This window comes from Drosophila sulfurigaster, chromosome 2R (assembly GCF_023558435.1).
Source record: "Drosophila sulfurigaster albostrigata strain 15112-1811.04 chromosome 2R, ASM2355843v2, whole genome shotgun sequence".
NCBI lineage: Eukaryota > Metazoa > Arthropoda > Insecta > Diptera > Drosophilidae > Drosophila > Drosophila sulfurigaster.
This window is the reverse complement of record NC_084882.1, coordinates 23,885,400-23,907,377: the sequence shown is the minus strand read 5'-3', so window position 1 is coordinate 23,907,377 and position 21,978 is coordinate 23,885,400. Positions and strand designations below refer to the sequence as shown.

Below are 21,978 nucleotides of genomic sequence, written 5' to 3'. Positions count from 1 at the left end.
ACTTATTTACGCCGATATGATATACTATATATACAAAAATGCAAAAAATTTACAACTGGTAACTCTACATTTAACAGCAGCGCCCGATTGCGGTCTCACTGCTGTACTAAATTATATTCAAATGTTAATTACTTTTAATTATCAACATAGGTACGCCTATTCAAAAATGAATAACATTGATTACTGTTTTAATCGATCCATATTAGTTTTAAATAACAATTTTCGTTAATTAATTACAGAAGCTGTTCTCACACTGTTAATGTTAAACTCAGATTATATGGCAACGCCATAGTGTTAGTGCAGCATAATGCTGTCCGTTGTTTTCTAACAGTCTGGCCGCAACATTCAGCTGTAAATAGCCTGGTCCTGCTCACACCAACATACAAAAGCCAAACGACGCAAAAGGCGGGCACAAAGGCAATCTAAGCAGTGGAAGCGAGACGAATTCTGTGTGTGTGAAGAGGCTGACTAACTGGCCATTTCCTTCTGTTTTCTGAGTAAATTCGGTCACACTGGTGAAATTTTCTGGTAGTAGCTGTGCTGTGAAAAATATTTATAGTGAAAAATATACTTCAAAGCCACTTGCCCTTCTTTGGTGGAAAATTGAAGCACAGCAATTGCGCAGCAAAACCAAACAGAAACATGGGCGATGTTATGAATATCGACAGCATCATATCAAGACTTCTGGAAGTGCGTGGGGCACGGCCTGGCAAAAACGTTCAGCTCTCCGAGAATGAAATTCGTGGCCTCTGTCTGAAGTCGCGAGAGATATTTCTGTCGCAGCCCATACTGTTGGAGCTGGAGGCGCCATTAAAGATTTGCGGTGACATACATGGCCAATACTACGATTTGCTGCGACTGTTTGAGTACGGTGGCTTTCCACCGGAATCAAATTACCTGTTTTTGGGCGACTACGTTGATCGTGGCAAACAGTCGCTGGAAACCATCTGTTTGCTGCTCGCCTACAAGATCAAATACTCGGAGAACTTCTTTTTGTTGCGCGGCAATCATGAGTGCGCTAGCATAAATCGCATCTACGGCTTCTATGACGAATGCAAGCGTCGCTACACCATCAAATTGTGGAAGACATTCACCGACTGCTTCAACTGCTTGCCAGTGGCAGCCATTGTGGATGAGAAGATATTCTGTTGCCATGGCGGTCTCAGTCCCGACCTCTCGTCGATGGAGCAAATTCGCCGCATCATGCGACCCACTGACGTGCCAGATCAGGGCCTGCTCTGCGATCTGCTGTGGTCCGATCCGGACAAGGATACCATGGGATGGGGCGAGAATGATCGCGGTGTCAGTTTCACTTTCGGCGCCGAGGTGGTGGCCAAATTCTTGGAGAAACACGAGTTCGATCTCATTTGCCGCGCCCATCAGGTGGTCGAGGATGGCTATGAGTTCTTCGCCAAGCGACAGCTGGTCACACTCTTCTCGGCTCCCAATTATTGTGGCGAATTTGACAATGCTGGTGCGATGATGTCTGTGGATGAATCACTTATGTGCTCATTCCAGATCTTGAAACCGGCAGATAAACGTAAAAAGTAATATCATCAAACTCCCAAAAAAAACACCAACAACAACCAATCACACACTTTTCTATATACAATGCAGGCAAAAATTATAATGATTCAACACATAACGTAAGTAAAGAGACTTAACGTAATAACATTTTTTTTATATCAATTTCTTATCTTATTTTCTATCGACAGCGAGGGGCAATCTAATTTTACAATCCAACAATCCGCACCACAATAGCGACAAAGGGAAGAACCGAACGCTCTGCGATTATAATGAAAAACAAAAAATATACAATAATATGAAATCCAAAAACCTGGAGAAAATATTATCTTTTAAGAAATAAAGAGATTTGCTTCAACTACAAAAAATAACAAGAAACAAAACATTCACCAAGCATTCAAAAAAAACAGGCATGACATGATAATTTAGAAAACATAAAACTACCATTTATTTCGATTAACAAACTACACCTACACACCTACATATACATATATATATCTACTATACCATAGTCGTTTAGCGACCCACACCATACATATGCATGTACATATATGTTTTGTCCAATTTTAAAACACGAGACTAAAACGTTTAGTACAAGTTACAAAAAAAATCAGCAAACAGAAATTTGAACAAGGTAACGACGAACTGTAAGTCACAACAAATGTAGTAGGGCCTTGTAAAAAACACAAAAGAGAACAAAAAATGCAGCTTTTTGGCCTTAAAACTATGACATTAATAATTCGAGAAGAATGATTATGATGAGGGAAGAAGAAAGTAATTAGTGAACGATGAGAACGCTTGCCAAGAAGTTAAAAATGTAAACACTAAGTTTTGACCTTTAAATTAATGAATCAGTTTATGTTCGTCCAGTAACAACAACAAATCTATTGATACGCCCGTAATATCGACCTTTGTTTTGTTGTTTCTTTTTTTTTCGATTCAAATTCGATGCAGCTGTTAACATTTAATTCAATCGATCCATACATACTATATACATTTTTTTTCTTCATTGTTTTTATCATCCAGTATCACTTTTTAAGATGTGTTTAAAAACAAGAGTAAATTTCTATTATTAATATGTATTATCAATAATCCTTTATATTAATAAACAAATGATATACAAATGTGTATGAATTATGAAACTGATTTCAATAAATATTTGGAAACCCCACACTAACGACATAAATGTTACAATTTCCTTCCTTAACTTGATCACGTATGAAAAAGAAACCAAGCTTAAGTTTTCAATACCCAACTAAGGTAAATGTTTTTTTATTATTATTATTTACATTTAAGAAAATACTATCCATTCATTCTTTTTGCTTAACTCTGTTAACATTTCTATGAGAACGTACGCTAATGGGATGTGCTAGTGCGCTGACAAATATTCTTTGTTTATTGATTTATTCGGTGCTGGGCTCAGCTTGGACGGTTGCGCTTTGGGTTGAGCTATCTTGAACGCTCTTGGTGACCTCAGCCTTGTTTGGCTCCTCCTCCTCAATGTGACAATTTTCGACAACGGCGACCAACTCATCAGGGTTCGAAGATGTTGCTTTATCGCCACCATTGGTATTCTGACTGACTTCAACCTCGGCGGCGGTTGCATCATCTATCACCTTCTCAGCGACTGCCGTTGGCTCGGAATCTATGGGAATGTGTGGTGTCTGCAGCACGTCGGGGTTTATGCTGTTGATAATGGCACGCAAACGTTGAATCTCTTCGTTCGCCTCTTGCAAATCCTGTGCGAGGCGCTCGTACTTGTCGTGTTGGTGCCTTACGATTCCAATGTTGTTGCGAATGTATTCCATTGGATTTTCCGGACGCTCTTTGATCACGCGTATGAAGACTTTCGTCAACGAATCGAGAACGCTGCCGCGCTCAAGATAGCGACGTATCTCATCGCGTTTGGGATCGATTGGCTTCATAATAATCAAATAAAAATGCCAGATAACACCAATAATAAATTAACAACAATATGTCGACTTACCTTAAAGGACATTTTGCTAAAGTGGTGGAAATAGAGGTGGAAAAACTTCGATGTCCGTTATCGATACATCGATTTTTTTAATTTGGCAATACATCAATGTTTGTTGAAAAAATATTTAAAAATATATTAATGAATCAAAAATTATTTTAAATTAATTTTAGACGTACGTTTCCTTATAAAAACGTTTTTAAAACTGTTTTATTTTTCTTTATTTCTAAAATATATAGTTTTTAACTTCGATGAAATATACCAAGATACAAAACCCCGAGTGGCCAACTGGTTATATTTCCATAGAGATGACATAAAATTAAGAAAACGCGTGTAAAATGGCGCGTTATTTCAAACAGCTAGTTACTTGGACTGTTTACAAAAAAAAACTTAAAACCCCATTCAAACCATTAGAATGTCCAACGTTTGCAAATCATCAAAAACAGAATTTTCAGAAATGCATAATCAAAAAACGAGTAACGGCATATTTTCCATATGAATGCGGGTGAATCAAATATAAGTGAGTGGCAGCACTTTTAAGCTGGAGTAATACTGAAAAAGCACGTGTAAAGCACGTCTTAATATATTTATGTCACAAAGGATATTATGCGCCGTTTATGGTCTTACTGATAGAGGCAGGTACCTAACTATGACCGCTAGAGGGAGCTGCCGTTCAAGCTGTGGCGCCAATTCAATTTGTGTTAGTGCGCATGTCTTTGAAACACAATTATATATCTACACAATATGTACATATTAAATATGTACTATTTTTGTATCTCTGGGGGATACAACATACACACTAAGGAAACACTATTTCGCTAGAGGCAAGCTGCAAAGAAAACAGCTGAACTAAAAAAAATGGATATCTTTGAAAATACCTTTGTCCGAGGTCCATCGCCATCCTACTCCGACGAAGCGAACTCTGAGACAGCCTTGTCTGTCACCTTACCCATTGGCGCTGCTGACATGGACCTAGGACGCATCGATTCAAAAACGGACACGGTGAATTATTTCGATGAGAAAATGAACTGCTCCTACGACAACGACAGCTGCTCCCATTTGCATCCTGTGCGCCAGGGACGCAATAGTTTCGCGTTTTGGACCGCTGTGGTGGTGTTGCTATTGCTTACAATTGGCAATTTAATCCTAACATTGACTATTATGGGTGTGTTACGCCTAGGCAAAGGAGTACAGGGTATGGAGCTGATTCCCGAGCTGGATTTAATTAAATTCTATGATGAAACGGATCTGGATCGCATTCAAACCAATTCCATGGGCATCCATGGTTTTTCCGATGTGCCTGTGTCGATCAGCAGTGACGGCGAAGACAGTGGCGTTAATCTGCGAGTCTTTCGCAATTCGAACAGCGGCAGCATAACCGAACGTGATCGTGTTGTGCTTAATAAGGATGGCATGGTTATACAGGCGAATCTCTTTGAGATTAAAGATCCTGCTGATCGTTCAACGGTTTTCACCACACACCGTCCACAGTATAGCATGCCGTCAGGTATGGATGGAGTGCTGCATGCAAAGGTTGCGAGCACTAGTCGCATCGCTAGTCCAATTGGTGTTCCTTTGCTCATGGATAGTGACGGCCATATTGCCGTTAAGGGCTCTGAAGGCGTATTCCTGGATGGCTCCACAATAGACCTACAGGTCGAGCATCATGTGGCCATCAATTCAACCCAAGGCTCCACCATTCTCGAGGCCGGAACAGGCATATTCCTGGATATGGTTCGCATACCAATTGCCAATTCGGAGCTGGGACTACGCACCGGGAGTGTGCAGTACAAGATTTGTGTCTGCATGCCAGCGGGCATTCTCTTTCGCATTGCAATTCCACGTGTGCATAACGGACCCAAGATATCCTGTGCCCATTTCGACAGTCAGCACGATCCATGCGAAGTTAACTAATCATAATCAAGCACCATCTTCATCAGCATTACTCAAAAAATAACGATATCATATATACATATATACTTATATATAGTAGATGTTACTTAGCAAGTTTTATTTGTATTTAAGAAAAATGTACACGTACTTATAGAAGGTTAGTTGGTATGCTTCATTCTTATTTTTGTTTTGGCAAAGAAACCGCAATTGTGTTAATATGATAATTTGTTAATAAAACTATTAACCGACGACTGTGTATCCGACTACGGAGACATATTTTCAATTGTTCCGATTGCTGGATATAATACAGAAATGGTATTCAATTCGTTGAATGCAAATGTACAAAATGAAACGGCTTACAATTCAGGGGCGTGATAATCAAAGAAAAATTGGGGAAAGATGATTAATTGAATTCCATTCAAAAGCTAAATAACAAGTAGATGAAAGCTAGTCACGTACACACTCTAAATCCTACAATCTCTATCAATAACTATTTATAATCATATTTTATTGCTATCCTAAACACCGGGCGGTGGGGGCTCCTCATTGTGTCGGGTGCTTGGCGCCAGATCATCCACCAAATTGTCCGGCACCATACTAAGAAGCTCAGCTTCACTTAGCTGCGCCAAGCGACTCTTGGTTCTGGTTGCATTCTCCGCAATTCTTGTACCTGCTAAGACAATCAATTAGTTAAGTCCAATCGAAGGTCAGAAGAATTGACTAACTTACCCATGCCGTAGGAGCTGTTTGAGGCGATGGCATCTTCTGGATTGTATTCCTCGTCATCGCCAGCACTTGCCTTGGCAATGGTTTCACTTTTGTTCTTTAGGCTTGCCAGTATATTGTTCAGATTGGGAATACTCGATATGTTGGCTATTGCATTAGACAATGGCGAAGGCTGGGTAAGAACCTATAAAAAATGAATGAATATTTCTTCTAGTGTCAAAATGGTTCATTATTTATTGTATTGCATAACTTACAGGTGACTCAACATTAAGCAGGCCGGCAATCTCCTTGCGTTGTGCGGCTATTTGTTTATTAATCTCATTCACTTTACGCTCCAGCTCATCCTTATTGATTGGATTTGATGCTGCCAAGTCATCGTCAGAGCTGCCGCCGGGCGAATAAGGCGCATTCGGATCGTCCGAGCTAGTCGAATCTATTGAAATGTTTGCTGCATAGACCATACATTTTATTATTGACAATACTTATTTATTTATGGAGGTTACTCACTCTTGTGCAACTTGGCTATGGGCGCTTTGATGATCGCATCGATGTCGAACTCATCATCTTTGGAGCTCGTCGAATGCGTGCTACGTTTACGTTTTGGACTGCTCGGTGGCGTGAATGTTGTTTTAGCGCGCGTCTTGTTTATCACCTGCAATATTTTCAATTAGTAACGCGATTACTTATAGTCCTATTGTCACTTCGTCTTACCTTTGCAGTCTTGTTGCTGGCAGTGGGCAATGAAGGAAGAGGCAGTGTTTGACTCATGGTTGCCAATTTCTTACTCAAGCAGCGCACAATTATGCCCAGCAGCGTGTTTGGACGCCGTGTATCCTCGTAGAAGGGCACAGTCTCCGTGGTCTGCAGCACACTTGGCAATTTGTCCCGCGATCCCAATGGGAATATGTAGAAATCACGAATCTGCTCCGCATCGGCACCCAAGACACCAAGACGTTGACGAGTGTCGAGATACTCGTAGAAGCTGTCGAAGTTAATGGTGTTCGAGGCACTGGCGGGAAATAAGTTCACAATGACAATCTCCTTGGTGGGACTCTTCTTGATCTTCTTGAGATAATCCCAGACGTTCACACGCGTTATACGACCAATAACATCTAAATTCGTTGGCAACAACTTGGCTAGCTGACTTGTATCGCCATGCACCGGATGTATGACCACATCAAAGGCGGTGACGTCCACCATATGCACATTGCCGGACCAAATAGGTGGACTGGATAAGCTGTGCAGATAGCGGCCGTATTTATCTAAACTTACGGGCCGTTCGTCGGATTTGGGTGCGGTCTTTGTTGCAACGGGCACAGTCTTTAGTGTCTGCTTTGTGGGCACTTTTAAATTGGCCGCTTGCTCGACTGTCTTCTCAGATTCCAGGATTTGATCAATCAAATTGAACACTAAAGGTGGCTCCGCCTTCTTTTCAGCTGGCTTATTGGCAGGCACCACTTTCTCCTTTTCAGCACGCACCTTATTGGCTTGCTTGTCACGTGATGAAGACGCCTCTTTTTCTTTGTCTGCATCGGAGTCGTGATGATGCCGTTTATGGCTCCGCTTTTCCATGCTGCGACTGCGACTGCTCGACCGACTCCGGCTTCGTTTGGATGTGCTATGATGATGATGATTCTTGTGGTTCTTGTGACGCTTGTCACGTTCCCTATCTTTATCAGCAGAGCGTTCCTTTTCTTTCGACTTAGCGTTCTTCTCTTTGCTCACCGAACGCTCCAGTTCAAGTTCTTTGCTGGATGTGTCTGTGGCAATTAATGATGGGTCAGTAGAATGAGAAGATCTCTTGCTGTCGGAGCTATCGATCTGTATTTCTTTATCGGCGTTCTGCTCTGCCAGTTCTTCATCGGGTAGCGTAACATCCACCGGCGTATTGATAACTTCTTCGCCCTTATGCGTTTTTACCAAATAGTTTTGTGCCCGTGACAGCAAATCGAGTTCAGACTTCTTAATGATTTCCAACTGATGACGATTCTCCTCCTCGCGCCATTTGGCCAACTCTTGGCTGGCCAGTTCGGCGGCTGTCATGCGCACTAACTGCTTGGGTTCCAGCTGCTTGGCACATATCTTCTCGAAGAGCGTTTTATTCTTGCGATCCCTGATGTTGAACGACAACGTTCGATACTTTGACTTGTATTTGGCACCCGCATCCCGTCCAAATGTGTGATACAATTCAGACTCCATGTTCTTCACAAAGTTGTCCACCTCCGCTAATGTTAACCACTCGGATTTGTCGGTTGGTAACGCGTTTGCTTGTTCATACTTAATGCGATCAAGCATTAGCATCTTGAATGTTTGACGCACATTCAAACGTACGGGTTCAGCGTGCGACTTACCAACCGATTTTTCCGAGTTGCTCTTCTCTGAAGAGCGTAGTTTTGAGGTTGTGGGCTTTTGCTTTTTGGCAGAGCTCTGCGGTGTTGAAAGCAGCTGTACAGACTTATTTTGAGACTCGACTGGTTTTTGAGCTGAGGTTGCAGGCGTACTTTTGGTGGGCGTCGACTCTGTGGAGGACTGTTCCAAGGTGCGTTTATCTTGTCGTCGCTGTTGAAAATTCATAGTTACGTTATTCAAATGAAATAATTTATTGTTAGTGCATCTTAATCCTACCTCTATTTCCGTGGGTTGCAAACTGCCGGGCTGCATTACCTCAAAGGTGGGATTGTCCTGCAGCCACTTCTTCAGATGCTGTGCACTAGGCGCCATATGTCCTGTGATGGCTCGTCCGCTGCGACGCTCAAACACATTGATCTGCAATTTGACATCACTTTAATAAAACAAGTAGAAATACATTTGTTGTTAACTTACCCGCTCCACCTTTGATACTGTATCAGCTTGCCGAAGTGCATCCTCAAACAAATCCTTCTTTTTGCTCTTCTTGACATCAAGAGGATTTGGTTGTTGTAGCTGTGGCGACATTGGCAGCACAGGGTCTGATTGTTGCGTCTGTATTGCGGCCTGTGCGTATTTGCGAATGCATTCATCACTGCAATAAACCGAATTGGGACGTGCCGGACGCTTACAGAAAACACAACCTTGATCTGAGGATGTTGAAGCATTGCTACCACCACTGCCAAGCTTGATGAAGTGCAACTGTTGTTGGTGCAACACTTTGGGTTGTGGTTTTATGATTTGTGGAGCTTTAGCTTGTTTCGCCATCAGTATTGGTGTGCCTGTGATATGGGGTACTGCAAAGTCCTTTGCTTCTGTTGTTGGTTTGGTTTCGTTTGGTTGCTTGGGTAACGCTGCACTTTCCGTCAGGTCACCGCTGTGCTTAGGTAACAACATGTCCGTAATGCGTGGTTGACTCTAAATGGAGTACAGTTTGATTGATGGTTATATAAGCATGTGAATAAATATTTGTAGACTCTTGTCGTGGTTACCTTCTCTTCCTGTCGCTTGACGCACTTCGGACACTTCCAGTCAACGCCGTTCTGCTCCATTTCCAGACCCATGGCCTTTGTGACGTTGACACAAGTGCCGTGATACCAATCTTCGCACAAATCGCAACAAATCATGAAACGATTATTGTGGGGTTGACGACAAATGCACCATAGCCTGAAAAAAGAGCACACAACTTCAGCATACATTAATGCAACACGTTTGGACATCTTACTTATTGGGATCATCGTCGTCCTCTTGAGATTCTGAGGCATCCGCATCGTTGGTTTGACTGGTGTTCAGTTTATTCGATCGTTTGGGTCGCTTTACGCTGCCGCCGCTAGACTCCTTGGACAATTGCTTTTTGTGCACGCCGCGTGATGCTTGCGACATAAAGCTATCACTGTCTAGGCTGCTGTTGGCCAATTGACTGCTATCCAGCATTGGTTCACAGTGCGAAATATTGCTAATATCTGATGATGTCGTTGTCGATGCGGCCGGATTCTGAGCACGACGCTTTGCTCGAGTTGTAGGCGCCTCAATCGGTGGCAGGTAAATGACGCGACCATTGCCACGCACCACCTTTACCTCAGGGCTTTGCAATAATGTTGACATCGTTGTTGCTGTTGTGCTACTGCTGCTACGCGATGGAGTGCTACACGCTATTGGTAAATTGCTCAATGAATTCGACACAATAATGGCAGGCTGATATTCGTTCGGCTGCAATGAGAATTGTGAGAATTATTTTTTGTATGGTTTTAATAATTGAGAGTTTGTTCTCTTACCTGAGCTATGGTTGTCAATTGACTGGCAGTCTCAAATATAGGAGGCGCTACCACAGCATTGGCAATGGCATCTAGACCGCCCGATTCTGTGCTTGCCAACACTTGTTTTACAACTTCGGCCTCAAATTGTTTGTCCTCTTCGATAAGCCCAACGACGTGTTGCAGAAAATCGGCTGTAATCTCATCCTCATCTGGTGTATCCAACAAACGAGCACTGCCAATATCAATGTTTTCCACATCGTTAACATTGCCACTGACAGCAGTTGGAACGGTTGCTATGTTTGCATTGAAATTGTTACTATTATGTGATTGGTTTGGTATGCTTGCTACGTTGACAACGTCAACAATAGGAACAGCATTTGCCTCGCCAACCGGATCGAGTCCAGCCGCACTGCTCTCCAGCATTTTGACCAAATTGGGTATGGTCTCGTCAGCACTTGCTGGTGGCTGTTCCACCAACGATACCTTCCGCAACTCATCCTGCACTATCGAATTGATGAGATCCAGTTGCTTATCGTTTTCGGCCGCCAGCTCTGAAGAGCTCTGATGCGTCTCGATGACAATCTGTGCGGGTAATTTGTGTGTGGATGCCGTCTCCACGCCAATGGGCATAAAGCCCTTAGAAGGCGCAGCGACGGAGGATGATGATGATGATGCTAACGTCATGTTTAGGCTCGTCTTAGGCGTAATAATAGGTGTAGCTAGTAGACGTTGTTTTGGCGCATCTGACGAAACTGTTAGTTGCGTGGAATTGTTGCTGTCACCGAGCAGACTGTTTAGATTGGTGAACACACCCTTCGGACTGGATAGATTCTTACTGATTATAATCTCTTTGACATCTTGCGGTGGCGTTGCAAATCCCGCTGCCACCTTTGACATTGGCGGTCGTCTCAACTTGGTGGCAACTGGTGACGCAGTCAAGCGTGTAGCTTCGATTGCTTGCACTTTGGCTTTGATGGGCAGGGACTTGTGAGTGGGACGTACTTTCAGGAACGATGTGCTTGGTATGCTGCCTAAGGCAATTACGGATGTGGGCGCCGCCTTCGTATTGAGCTGCACAATTTGTCCAATAGCAGGCACACCCAAGTGGCTCTCCGTCTGCGGCTCCTTGCGTCGCTTGAAACTGGGAAACTGAGCTGGTGCTGTGGCTGTTGTTCCTGGTGGCACCCTGACCACATGCACCGTTTGATTTCGCGGGGGCTGCTGTGTATTGGGTCGCTTGGAGAGCTTCTTGATCCGTTTGCGTTTGTTCGCGTTACTGTTGCGGCTGTTGTTCATCTTAAAATCAATGTCACTGTCGCGATCGTTGTCCGTTTCACGCGAATCATCGCTTGGCTCACTTAGCTCTTCGGTGTCGCCATTCTCTTCGTCCGCGGTGGCCGAGCTGTTGTTGGCATCGTCATCATCCTCAATGAGATCTTCGGTGGCGATGCTAATCACTTTGACATTACTGCGAACCGGTCGTGGTCCCGCCACAATGATTTGCTGCGGTTTTGCAATTGGCAGCGACACTTGCACAGGTCTCGCCAACTGTGGCCTGGCCACCGGTTGCAGTTGCCTTAGCGCTAGTTGCGTTGCTTGCGGCTTTGTCACTTGGTTAAACGGCAGTACCTGGATACGCTTCTTGGCACTCAACACTTTAATGTTGGGCTGTGTCTGCACAATGAATTTACGTCCTTGTACTGTTTGCCTTTCCATCGCCACTTTCTCAGCGGCCTTCTTAGCCTTCATTTGTTCGGGCGAAGTGAAGGGCGTATAGTTGTGATCGTTTTTGATAATCTCCATAAGTGCATCCGTTTCCGGTGTTCGTTTGAATAGTGACAAGCCAGCCAATTCTGGAATAGCGATTAATATATTTAAGTTAAAGCATTTAACTATTGAAATGCATTACTTACTCAGCGCATTCTTCACTACCATGTCTGCAGAACCTTCCGCATAAAACTGCTCAACACTAAGGCCAACAATTTGCGGTCGTTCCTTTGGTTTGCGACGTTTCTTTTGCTTTTTCGGCTTAGGCTTGCGACCAGGACGCTTCTTCACCTTTGGTGCCTCGGCTTCCTCTGCTTCTGTAGAGTCATCATTATTTTCGGCGCCACTATTGTTTTCATTATCATCGCCGGTAACATGATCCTTTTCGCTGATGAGCTCTTCACCGCCACTTTGACTCTCATTCTCCGTGTCCCGCAGCTCCGCATCGGAATCATCGCGATCCGAATTGGCCTCAAGGAAACGCTCCAGTTCCTCCAGACGCTCCGTTTCCTCCTGTTCCATCATGCTGGGCGTAGGCGATGTTAAACGCACAACGCTAATGCTGGCAATTGATTTTTCCTCTAAAAAAAAAAACACTTTGCGTAAGACACGTTCAGGCTATTGAAGATTTATTTAGGATTTACCCATGATATTTTCAATAGCACGCTCATCAAATGAAATGCCATTTTTGCTATAGACCACGACAAGGTTGGAATCGCCATCGGCGCCATTTGGCCGTGTACTGGGGGCCTCACTAAACACCGAACTGGACATGATGATGATACTGATGATGGCATCAGGGCATTGAGACCAGATCGTCCCAGATCCGTTGATCAAACTTGCCTCATTAGGAGAGAAGCGGGTAGCGGAGACTTAGTTGCTTGTTTGTTTGCTAATGCGGCAGCCGCGTTGTGACGCCGACATCGGGAAATTGTCACGCAGCTGTAGCTGTAGCTGTTGTTGTAGCCGAAGAGGAATATTTCCGTAAAGAAATTGAGCTTCAAATGCCTAAAAATAAAGTTATGCTGCTGTCGGTTCGCCTGGTTTGTAGCAACAACGCGAAATAGATTTTTTTCTCGCACTATAAAACACTTTATTCTTAAATTATATGAAAATAGAATTCGCAAAAAAAATTTACATCGACGAAGACTGCAGTGTGACCAACTGTTTCGCGCTAGAGATTTGATAAATCGTAGCGCCAACTATCGCATAGCAGCATGAGCCTCTTTGCATTCACAAATTTTAATTTAAATTAAATTTTATTACTCTTACATTTTATTGTATTAATTTATAATAAACAACTTTATTATTTACAAATAATGTTTCTTAAACGATTAAATCTTTTAGTAATAAGCATTTTTAAAGATAAATATACAAACAAATTAATCAATAAGAAGCATCATCTTAAATAATGACTAGGAAACTATATGTATTAATTAATTTTTTATGAGATTCTTTTATTTTGCATTTCGTTATTCCAATAGCATCACGTATAAACGTAATGCGGATCATCGTTATTCACAATAATTATCGATAGCTATCGCTTTGGCGATACTTGCGGTCATGACAAAGTAATCGAGACCATAATAAAAAACAAAGGCCTGGCGAAAACAACTGCTGCTGCTGATAAGAAATAAATAACAATTATTTATTATAGCACTCAAGTGTGGCTGCTATAGATATCGTGGTTGGGCTAATCGCGAGCAAAGACCATTGCAACCAGTTGCTGACCAACATTTACAGTGAGCGTAACGTGGGATAAACAAAAATGGCCACCTATCAAATGGGATCATGTCACGCAGTGCCGATGACTTTGTTCAAAAACAACCGAGACAAAGTCACCAAGGCTGTGCTCAGCAATCTGCAAGAGAGCCTCAAGTTTGAAGCTGGCTCACTGCAATTACTGCTGGAGGGTGGCAAGGACAAGAGTTTGTACAACACTGACGTGGACTATGTGTTTCGCCAGGAGTCGTACTTCCAATACCTGTTTGGCGTCAAGGAGCCAGGTTGCTGGGGTATTCTGAACATTGATGTGAAGTCCAGCACTTCAAGATCTGTGCTCTTTGTTCCTCGTTTGCCAGAGCTCTACGAAACTTGGATGGGACAACTGCTCACTACAGATGATTTCAAAGTAATGTACGAGGTAGATGAAGTGTATTTTGAGGATGAACTCGAAGCGTATCTGGAAAGAACCGCACCCAAGTTAATATTGACACTCAGTGGCACAAACAGCGATAGCGGTCTGACCATGCAACCGCCAGAGTTTGCGGGCAAGGAGAAGTATGTGGTCAACTGTGACGCTCTCTATCCAATCATATCAGAGTGTCGCGTTATCAAGTCCGCGGAGGAAATCGAAGTGCTGCGCTATGTGGCCAAAGTATCATCTGATGCTCACATTAAGGTCATGGAGTTCATTCGCCCCGGTCGCATGGAGTACGAAGGTGAATCGGTCTTCTTGCATCATGCCTACGCTGTGGGCGGTTGTCGCCACGCCTCCTATACCTGCATCTGTGGTAGCGGCACCAATTCGGCAATCCTGCATTACGGGCACGCCGGTGCACCGAACAATCGTCCCATTCAGGATGGCGAATTGTGCCTTTTCGATATGGGTGCCAATTATTGTGGCTATGCTGCCGATATCACTTGCACTTTCCCGGCCAATGGCAAGTTCACGGAGGACCAGAAATTCATCTATAATGCTGTGTTGGATGCACGCAATGCTGTGATGAATACCGCCCGCGATGGTGTCTCCTGGGTGGACATGCATCGGCTGGCGGGTCGTGTCCTGCTCGAGCGTCTGAAGGCGGGTGGCATGGTGAACGGCGATGTGGATGAAATGCTCGAGGCGGGCCTCTCTGGCGTCTTTCAGCCACATGGTTTGGGCCATTTGCTGGGTCTCGATGTGCACGATGTGGGAGGTTATCTGCCAGCGGAGCCAGTACGTCCCAGTGAGGAGTGGCTGAGCAAGTTGCGCTTCGCACGCATTCTGAGGGCGGGCATGTATGTGACCATTGAGCCGGGCTGCTATTTCATTGCCAGACTGATGAACAATGCGCTGGCTAATCCCGAGTTACGTAAATTCCTGAATGTGGAAATGTTTGAGCGATTCCGTAACTTTGGCGGAGTGCGCATTGAAGATGATGTGCTGATTACGAAGACGGGCACCGAGAACTTTGCCATTGTGCCGCGCACAGTGGAGGAAATCGAGGCAGCAATGGCAGCAAAGTAAACTGAACTATTTACACTACATGTATTCTATTGATTTACCATATACACATATAGCCAACGTAGCATTTGGAATCAAATTGCAACTGCACGGGGGGCGGACATTATAAAAATATACAATATATCTTATTTCAAATTTTACACTATACGAATATAAATGTTATCGAATTTATAACGGACTCTATTGCAATGTTCTTATGCCAGTTGCAGATATATTAAAAGCTCATGATAAACATATTAATAATTCATTACAAGTAGTTGAGAACCTTGTCAATTAACAACATCTTTGTTCTTCGAGTTTATCAACTTTTATTGACTGGCTTTCAGCTAACAATGTAAACGAGATGTTGAGATGGCGTTATAGTCGCGCCACTTCAGAGACTTTTTTCTAACACTATTTACAAGCCGATCTGCAGTTTGGACGCATTTGGAATTTGCCATGGCTTGCTTGCTTCTGCTTGCAGTCGAGCTTACATATACTTCTTGCTGTGTCCATTGCGTTGCTGCTGCTTCAGATGGCTGTGTCCATTGCCATTACTATTGCCAGCTGTCGCCGCAAGAGCAACTGGAGCAGCTTTGCCTTTTGGACTATCTTCGCTGCTGTCCGCCGAATCAGGCACTTCGCTGAGTCCTACAACACAGCGCCGAGGAAACCAACCGCGAATAGGACCTTTCCTTGGCGACTTGCGCTTCTGCAGCGTATCGTTTACTTCACGCTCTCCAAACAGCCAGTGACGACGGAAGCGTGTCACCCTGATGATGTCGCCCGGTTGCAGACGAATGCGTGGCTCATCGGTGCAAGGAGCACTGACGCACACGCGCCAGCCTTGTGAAAATATGGGCAGCCAGCGACCAGAGACATTCGCTATGCACTTGTAGGTGCGTGTACGCGCTCGCTTCTCCTCCTTCTGGGCCAGCTGCTCGCACTGCAAAACAAATGATAGATTTAACAATGCTTTGTACTGACTCTGAATTTTTTCGATAAGTTTAAAGCATAGCGTGTATTTCAAAGAAGAAACTAATTAGTTTATTACTTACAGTTAGTGAGTACTGATTGCAACCTTCTACGACGGGCCATTCGATGCCGTCGCCGCGAGTTTGACACTCGTCATTGAACACCTGACGCAGATTGCTTCGCCAGCCCAAATCATAGGGATACACATACGGCTCCTCCGTTTGCGATCTGTAGCGACGATAGAGCGCCTTCTCCACAATCCAAATTTCAATACCCGTCTGATTGCTGACAATCGTCTTGAGTTGAATGTACAACAGCATGCTGAGGCCAATCACGACACCAATGGCCAGACCCATGCCCAGTATGCACATTATAATACTGCCCACTGTGAACTGAACGCTGGCCAAGTGCGCCAGGCCATGAGTCAAATAATAGTAGCGGTAAATGCCGCGATAGAAGGAACAAGTGAGCACCACAGATCCCTGAATACTGCCCAAAATGGAGAAGAGCAGAAAGTATGTGAAGTAGGCATGATTGGCCCAGCCAACGCAATGATTGATCCAGGGGCAATGATGATCCATCTTCTTCACACAGCGATTGCCTGCGAAATAATGAGTATTACATGAGGATATATGAAAAGAAAAGCCAAGTGAAACTTACATTTGCGGCAGTGATGGGATCGAGGAGCTTTATAGCCCTCACACTCTTTGCAGAACTGCAGGAACTCCGTGTCCTTGGGGTCCTGCCAAATTGAAATTAAAAGGCCATATATATAAAAATGCGTGACATATATTAAAAATAAAAAATTAGTTATTCTTCTATATGATTTATGCCAAGCTAACGACATGCAGCCCATTAAAGGAACACCTTCAGGTCAGACGACGTCTGGCGACGTGGCTACAAAACATTTATGCAAATTCGGGTAATTGCATTACGGCTGCGCTCACGTTCGCGTGTCGCAGTCCAACTCCAGCCCCCAAAACGCGGGGTAGACTCGTAAATTACAACGACTGAAAATTATTAGTGTCCAAATTGTGCTGCCCCCCAGGTATTTGTCTTGACTGCCCAGCCATTTTATCGTTCTTATCCTTATCGCACAGGGGTTTTTTTCCTTTCCGCAAATTGCAGCGTTTAATAGTTGCATTATTCGCTGCGACTGCGATAAAGGATTGAACACGCAACGTCATCAACAAGGCCTGTTGACCCATTTGTTTCAACTGCGCTGACTTGGAAGTTTGGTCTAACTCAAAGTCTGTCTCAAACAATGTGAACAGCTGTCAAACAATGTCGAGCTAAACTATAATTTCCGAGCCCGAGTGGCACAAATGACTTGCGAGGCGTGGACAAGTCAACAAACAAAAAGCGTCAAATCAATCATTAACTTGTTGACCAAAATCAACTGTTTGGGTAAGGAATTACAGAGGTAGTTATTTAAGGCATAATTTTCAAAGTCAACTTCTTAGAGAGTGAATTAGCACAAACTATTATTAGAGCTATTAAGGAATTACTTTTCACTTTGTTGAACCAACTTATGATAAGTTAAGGGAATAGTTTTATTTCTATCCCTGTTCTAAATAAATGTTAAGGAACATCTTTGTCAGTTATAGATCACAAATCAATTCTCTTTTCAGGGATCGCTTTCTAATTTGTTATTCAGGAAGTACTTTAATCCATTAAATAAATTATTTTCTGAGCTTTCTGAAGGCTCAGTTGAATATTTTTGTATAGTCTGATTTAATGGCAAAAGTCAAAGCAAGTCAAGCAAAACAGGTCTATATCTATACTTTTAAATATAAAGCAAGATTTGCATAATTAATTGACAGTTATTAAGTTTGTTTTCACAATTTAAAACTCTTAATTACTGACAAAAAAAGAACCATTGCTAGCTATTAAAGAATTCCTTTGCATACTTTTCTCTCTTTAAAGTTCTACATTTTTCCAGACCGTAAACGTTCTATACTAAAATATAGTATAGGTTTAGTAACATGCATGTGGCACGCCTTAACATTGACAAACATTTGCCATGCACGACAAAATGTTTTATTGTTGTTAGCCAAAAGGGGGAGCTGGAGTTGGTTGGTTCCAGTTTGTTTTGTTTTTGTTTTTGGGGTGCGACTATGCTTTACCTTGGGCTGCCATTGTTTGGGTAGCAGGCCGGGACCTGTCACCGTGGCCATGATGTAATTGTATGTGGCCAAAGTGGAGAGTAGCAGGAACAAAGCCTGATGGGCGAAGGCGGCAAACGATTCATTTGGTGGCCACCACATCGAGTTCATGTAGAGTGTCGTCAGCGTGATGCACTTAATGATGCCTAAAATGGACAACAAGATAAACAATAAACAATTAAAATGGGTTAAAGTGAAATTAGGGTATTGTAATAGTTATTTATGAGCACATTACGTCGCTCCAATGACCACAAAAAATTGTTGTTAGAATTGCGTGCCTATGAAATTAAACGCATTATATTTATTTTATTATGTCCAGCCAGCGTCTTGATTAAGCGTTAACTTCAGCAGGCAACAAGGGTGGTAATAACGTTTCAACGAGTGTTCCAGTCTCATTCATGGAGAGCAACAAGCTGACCAGAAAGTAGCGTGGTAATTAAGTTATGTACAATTACTTTATATCGCATCGTCAGTTCAATATCAAGGTTGCCCTTACCATGAACCGGATGCCTTATGGTTGATGGTCTGCGAATATAGTCAAATTGCACGCTATTTTCCCTCTATATAAAGCCGGATATTAATACAGAAAGGTGGAGAAACAACTAAAACGCAATTAGCGCAGCATTTTACGCGAATTAAATCGGCGGCCACTCCTTTGCCTTCCCTTCCTCTTGTACTCCTTTCCCTGCGGGGGTGGCATTTTTGTTGAAGCGGCGCCAGCGACGTCTCGAAATATGAAACGCGATATTAACAACGCTGCAGACAAAATAAACACACACACACAAACGCGACCTGAGTAAGGGAGAAGGAATGTGATAGTATCGAGTGTTGTTGTTGCTGCTGCTTAGCGTCACTTAGGGTCACTTGTTATTGACCATTTGTGGGTTCTCTCTTTTGTGCACATAGCCTAGTTCATTCACTCTGGACTTGTTAAATTGCAAACTGTCAGCAACCGTTTGTTCCAACTGCTGCTTATTGGCAAATTTGCCAATTCATTTTTAATAGGTAAAAAAGGCGGAATCGATGACGATGATGACTTCAACAATAGGGGCGTCGATGTACTACACTCTTAATCATTCAACGTTAGCTTAACACTTACTTAGTGCGGTGATGGGGCCCCAGTGAAGAAAGCGCCGAAAGCTTGATAGCGCGGCACACATTATTTTTAAATAGAATTTAACTGTGTGGACGGTCAGAACGGTAATAAAGACGACCGACACTTTGCTGGCGCACAGGTAAACAAAAACAGCGACCATATAGCGTTGCCAGATAGTTGCAATGCTACGCGAACTGTATGCAAATTATCGATACTATCGGAAAGTGATTCCTAAATATTTATTTATTTAAATTTGCGTAAATAATAAATGATTATAAATAAAATTATTGTTAAATTCGACAAAAAATAAAAGTTTTGGTTAGTAACAACTATTATTAAAGTCATGAATTAAAGTTACGCTTTTACTATCTTGAAAGACCTGTTGCTTGTCCTGTCGCTGTTATGTTAATGTTAACTCTCAGACACACAGTATGTTAGTAACGGAAATACAAATTTTATTGTTACAGTTTTCTTTCATTTTGCCTTAATCAGCTGCAAAAACAACTTTGCGAATTAATTGCACATTGCTCCCAAGTGTCTCTGACGGCCGCATAACAATTACTTTCGGGTCAATGGTGAAGTAATTTGCTTAATGTACCACATTTTAATTAGTAATTTTTATTAGTTAGTTCAATGTGTTTAATTACTGTGTTAGACTAATGTACAAATGTTTATAGGACATGTTACGTAGTTTCGCTTTTTTTTTATTTGTTGGCCAAAATCTCAAACTTCATGCCATGCTCATGCTTCTCCAGCTCACTGATCAAACTAGTTTTGGAGAAGGCAGCGCCAGGTGGCAAAACGCCTCCAGTGCTGGGCATTTTGTTACTCTCACGCAGAATAGTCACAGCCGTGGAAAGCAGAGCCACACAGGTGGAACCATAGCCAGGATTGGGACCAGACACGCGAACCATCAACGTTTTGGTTGGTGGCTCAGTGTACTGATCGGATCCCTCGGCCAGACGTTGTGAACTGGGCCAGCCCTTAGCCTTCATGGTCATCTTAAAGAATGATTTCTCCATGCGCGCCTCACTTGGTCCAGTGGTTGAGACAAAGCCGCCCGATAGAAGGCTGGGATATTTTAGCAGCAAGGTGCGACCAAGCTTGAATTTTGTCATCAAACTAAAGAAGGTAGCAAATATGGCTACCACGATTGCAGCCGTCCAAGAGGAGAAACCAACGTAGGCATGCATTTGCACCGGTCGCTTCTTGTCGTGCTCATAGAGGAAGCGTTGTGAACGCATGACCACCGAACGATCGGAGCCCGGGAATGGCAGGCAAACTTTGTTCACTTCCGATGACTTGAACATCAGTGGACGCGGCTTCAAGATGGGGAAGAATTTGGGCAATTTCTCTGAATACAATTTTTGGCGAATGTCACGCAACTCATTCGAATGCGCCAAGCCATAGACAGCGCTCTCCCAGGTGCCGGTGTTAATACCCGCTGACTTGGTATCTGGGCTCACATCCTTGGCGCCAGTAGTCAGAAACGTTTCCACGGAATTGACAACTCCATCGAAGTTCTTCTCCACAAACACAACACCCATGTCGGCGGGTATGGAATCAAAGCCACAAGCGCTCACAATGTAGACGCCACGCTCCTTGGCACGTTCGTTGTACTTCAACTGCATGGTTTCCATGTACTGCGGCTCTCCACTGACGTCCACATGATGTGTGCCAGCTTCAATGCAGGCGCGCACCACATTTTCACCATAGAAACGATATGGACCTGTAGTGTTGACCACAATGCGACAGGCCTTGGCCATCTCAAGCAGGGAAGCATCGTCGTTGACATCGGCTATGATGATGGGGATCTGTGACAAGTCTTTCTTTGCCTTGGCGCCCATCTCCTTCAGCACGGTCTGCAGTTTCTCGCGATTCCGTCCAGCGATACCCCATCGCAGATCCTTCAACACAGAAACCGCTTCGTAGACGGTGTATTTGCCGGTGAATCCGGTGGCACCAAAAATTATGACATCGAGACGTTCAGTTGCCATTGCAAAGTACTCAAGGTCAGTACGTGATTTGCCTAAAAATTTATGAATCGTTTGTCGTTATCAATATTGATTGTATCGTAGAATGATTTTGCTAGACTAATCGAACTTTGAACTACAGCGATTAGTAGTGTATTTTGTGTGTAGGGAGCGGTGATGACAGTAACTGAATTGCACTTACGTTGATCAATCTATTGATTTAAGTGCACTAATTGTAGCAGTTGGCGCACAGGTGTATTTATATTATATGTTTCGAACGTAGGCTTGGACGAAAGCCGCTCTCCTCATATGGCGCTGTTGCAGTAGAGTGTGAAACCGAATTCGAATGATAATAGCGTGACCGCAAATTGAGCTCCAAAATAAATAATATTTTGCTTGTGATAATTTCCTAAATAATACCATAGAAATTTATCGAATTGTTGTGCTATCAAAATATAAAAATGAACTTTTGATGTTCAAAATTAAATGCTTTTCAATATAAGACAATCAATTAAT

General features: G+C 43.2%; 7 protein-coding genes across 8 annotated transcripts; 3 read left to right on the top strand and 4 right to left on the bottom strand.

The window, feature by feature from the left end:
* Window positions 1–471: 471 nt before the first annotated feature.
* On the top strand, window positions 472–1,972 carry LOC133838821 (serine/threonine-protein phosphatase alpha-2 isoform). Its single transcript, XM_062270050.1, has 2 exons — window positions 472–1,646; window positions 1,716–1,972. The coding sequence occupies exon 1, from the start codon at window positions 643–645 to the stop codon at window positions 1,549–1,551; it is 909 nt and encodes a 302-aa protein (XP_062126034.1). The 5' UTR covers window positions 472–642; the 3' UTR covers window positions 1,552–1,646; window positions 1,716–1,972.
* On the bottom strand, window positions 1,006–3,612 carry LOC133838823 (c-Myc-binding protein homolog). Its single transcript, XM_062270052.1, has 2 exons — window positions 3,512–3,612; window positions 1,006–3,443 (listed from the first exon to the last, which is right to left on the bottom strand). Exons 1-2 carry the CDS (start codon window positions 3,521–3,523, stop codon window positions 2,928–2,930), a joined length of 528 nt encoding a protein of 175 aa, XP_062126036.1. The 5' UTR covers window positions 3,524–3,612; the 3' UTR covers window positions 1,006–2,927.
* Window positions 3,613–4,262: 650 nt separating this feature from the next.
* On the top strand, window positions 4,263–5,577 carry LOC133838820 (uncharacterized). The gene has a single exon (XM_062270049.1). The coding sequence runs from the start codon at window positions 4,358–4,360 to the stop codon at window positions 5,411–5,413; it is 1,056 nt and encodes a 351-aa protein (XP_062126033.1). The 5' UTR covers window positions 4,263–4,357; the 3' UTR covers window positions 5,414–5,577.
* On the bottom strand, window positions 5,576–13,220 carry LOC133838817 (uncharacterized). Of its 2 annotated transcripts, none has more exons than XM_062270044.1 (12): window positions 12,693–13,220; window positions 12,195–12,629; window positions 10,300–12,134; window positions 9,750–10,234; window positions 9,517–9,691; window positions 8,942–9,442; window positions 8,744–8,884; window positions 6,830–8,677; window positions 6,626–6,770; window positions 6,373–6,566; window positions 6,122–6,302; window positions 5,576–6,065 (listed from the first exon to the last, which is right to left on the bottom strand). In XM_062270044.1, the coding sequence occupies exons 1-12, from the start codon at window positions 12,820–12,822 to the stop codon at window positions 5,911–5,913; spliced, it is 6,225 nt and encodes a 2,074-aa protein (XP_062126028.1). In that variant the 5' UTR covers window positions 12,823–13,220; the 3' UTR covers window positions 5,576–5,910. The 2 variants fall into 2 exon arrangements, with proteins under 2 accessions (XP_062126028.1, XP_062126030.1); XM_062270046.1 differs by having other exon boundaries at window positions 5,576–6,062.
* Window positions 13,221–13,631: 411 nt separating this feature from the next.
* LOC133837869 (xaa-Pro dipeptidase) lies at window positions 13,632–15,441 on the top strand. The gene has a single exon (XM_062268773.1). It carries the CDS (start codon window positions 13,817–13,819, stop codon window positions 15,275–15,277), a length of 1,461 nt encoding a protein of 486 aa, XP_062124757.1. The 5' UTR covers window positions 13,632–13,816; the 3' UTR covers window positions 15,278–15,441.
* Window positions 15,442–15,558: 117 nt separating this feature from the next.
* Window positions 15,559–19,651, bottom strand: LOC133837870 (palmitoyltransferase ZDHHC6). The gene is made up of 5 exons (XM_062268774.1): window positions 19,493–19,651; window positions 18,355–18,539; window positions 16,889–16,970; window positions 16,312–16,829; window positions 15,559–16,199 (listed from the first exon to the last, which is right to left on the bottom strand). The coding sequence occupies exons 1-5, from the start codon at window positions 19,647–19,649 to the stop codon at window positions 15,744–15,746; spliced, it is 1,398 nt and encodes a 465-aa protein (XP_062124758.1). The 5' UTR covers window positions 19,650–19,651; the 3' UTR covers window positions 15,559–15,743.
* Window positions 19,652–20,118: 467 nt separating this feature from the next.
* Window positions 20,119–21,825, bottom strand: LOC133837867 (saccharopine dehydrogenase-like oxidoreductase). The gene is made up of 2 exons (XM_062268770.1): window positions 21,665–21,825; window positions 20,119–21,518 (listed from the first exon to the last, which is right to left on the bottom strand). The coding sequence occupies exon 2, from the start codon at window positions 21,484–21,486 to the stop codon at window positions 20,194–20,196; it is 1,293 nt and encodes a 430-aa protein (XP_062124754.1). The 5' UTR covers window positions 21,487–21,518; window positions 21,665–21,825; the 3' UTR covers window positions 20,119–20,193.
* Between the last annotated feature and the right edge of the window lie 153 nt (window positions 21,826–21,978).

What these genes read in the sequence shown, in the direction of transcription:
- LOC133837867 (XM_062268770.1), bottom strand. Translation starts at nt 21,486, where the DNA reads ATGGCAACTGAACGTCTCGATGTCATAATTTTTGGTGCCACCGGATTC.
- LOC133837869 (XM_062268773.1), top strand. Translation starts at nt 13,817, where the DNA reads ATGGCCACCTATCAAATGGGATCATGTCACGCAGTGCCGATGACTTTG.
- LOC133837870 (XM_062268774.1), bottom strand. Translation starts at nt 19,649, where the DNA reads ATGGTCGCTGTTTTTGTTTACCTGTGCGCCAGCAAAGTGTCGGTCGTC. An exon ending in GGGCCCCATCACCGCACTAA is followed by an intron (nt 18,540 to 19,492) that starts GTAAGTGTTAAG and finishes TGTCCATTTTAG; the next exon opens with GCATCATTAAGTGCATCACG. An exon ending in GCAATCAGTACTCACTAACT is followed by an intron (nt 16,200 to 16,311) that starts GTAAGTAATAAA and finishes TTTGTTTTGCAG; the next exon opens with TGCGAGCAGCTGGCCCAGAA.
- LOC133838821 (XM_062270050.1), top strand. Translation starts at nt 643, where the DNA reads ATGGGCGATGTTATGAATATCGACAGCATCATATCAAGACTTCTGGAA.
- LOC133838820 (XM_062270049.1), top strand. Translation starts at nt 4,358, where the DNA reads ATGGATATCTTTGAAAATACCTTTGTCCGAGGTCCATCGCCATCCTAC.
- LOC133838817 (XM_062270044.1), bottom strand. Translation starts at nt 12,822, where the DNA reads ATGTCCAGTTCGGTGTTTAGTGAGGCCCCCAGTACACGGCCAAATGGC. An exon ending in GACGACGATGATCCCAATAA is followed by an intron (nt 9,692 to 9,749) that starts GTAAGATGTCCA and finishes CTCTTTTTTCAG; the next exon opens with GCTATGGTGCATTTGTCGTC. An exon ending in TGCTTAATGTTGAGTCACCT is followed by an intron (nt 6,303 to 6,372) that starts GTAAGTTATGCA and finishes CATTTTTTATAG; the next exon opens with GTTCTTACCCAGCCTTCGCC.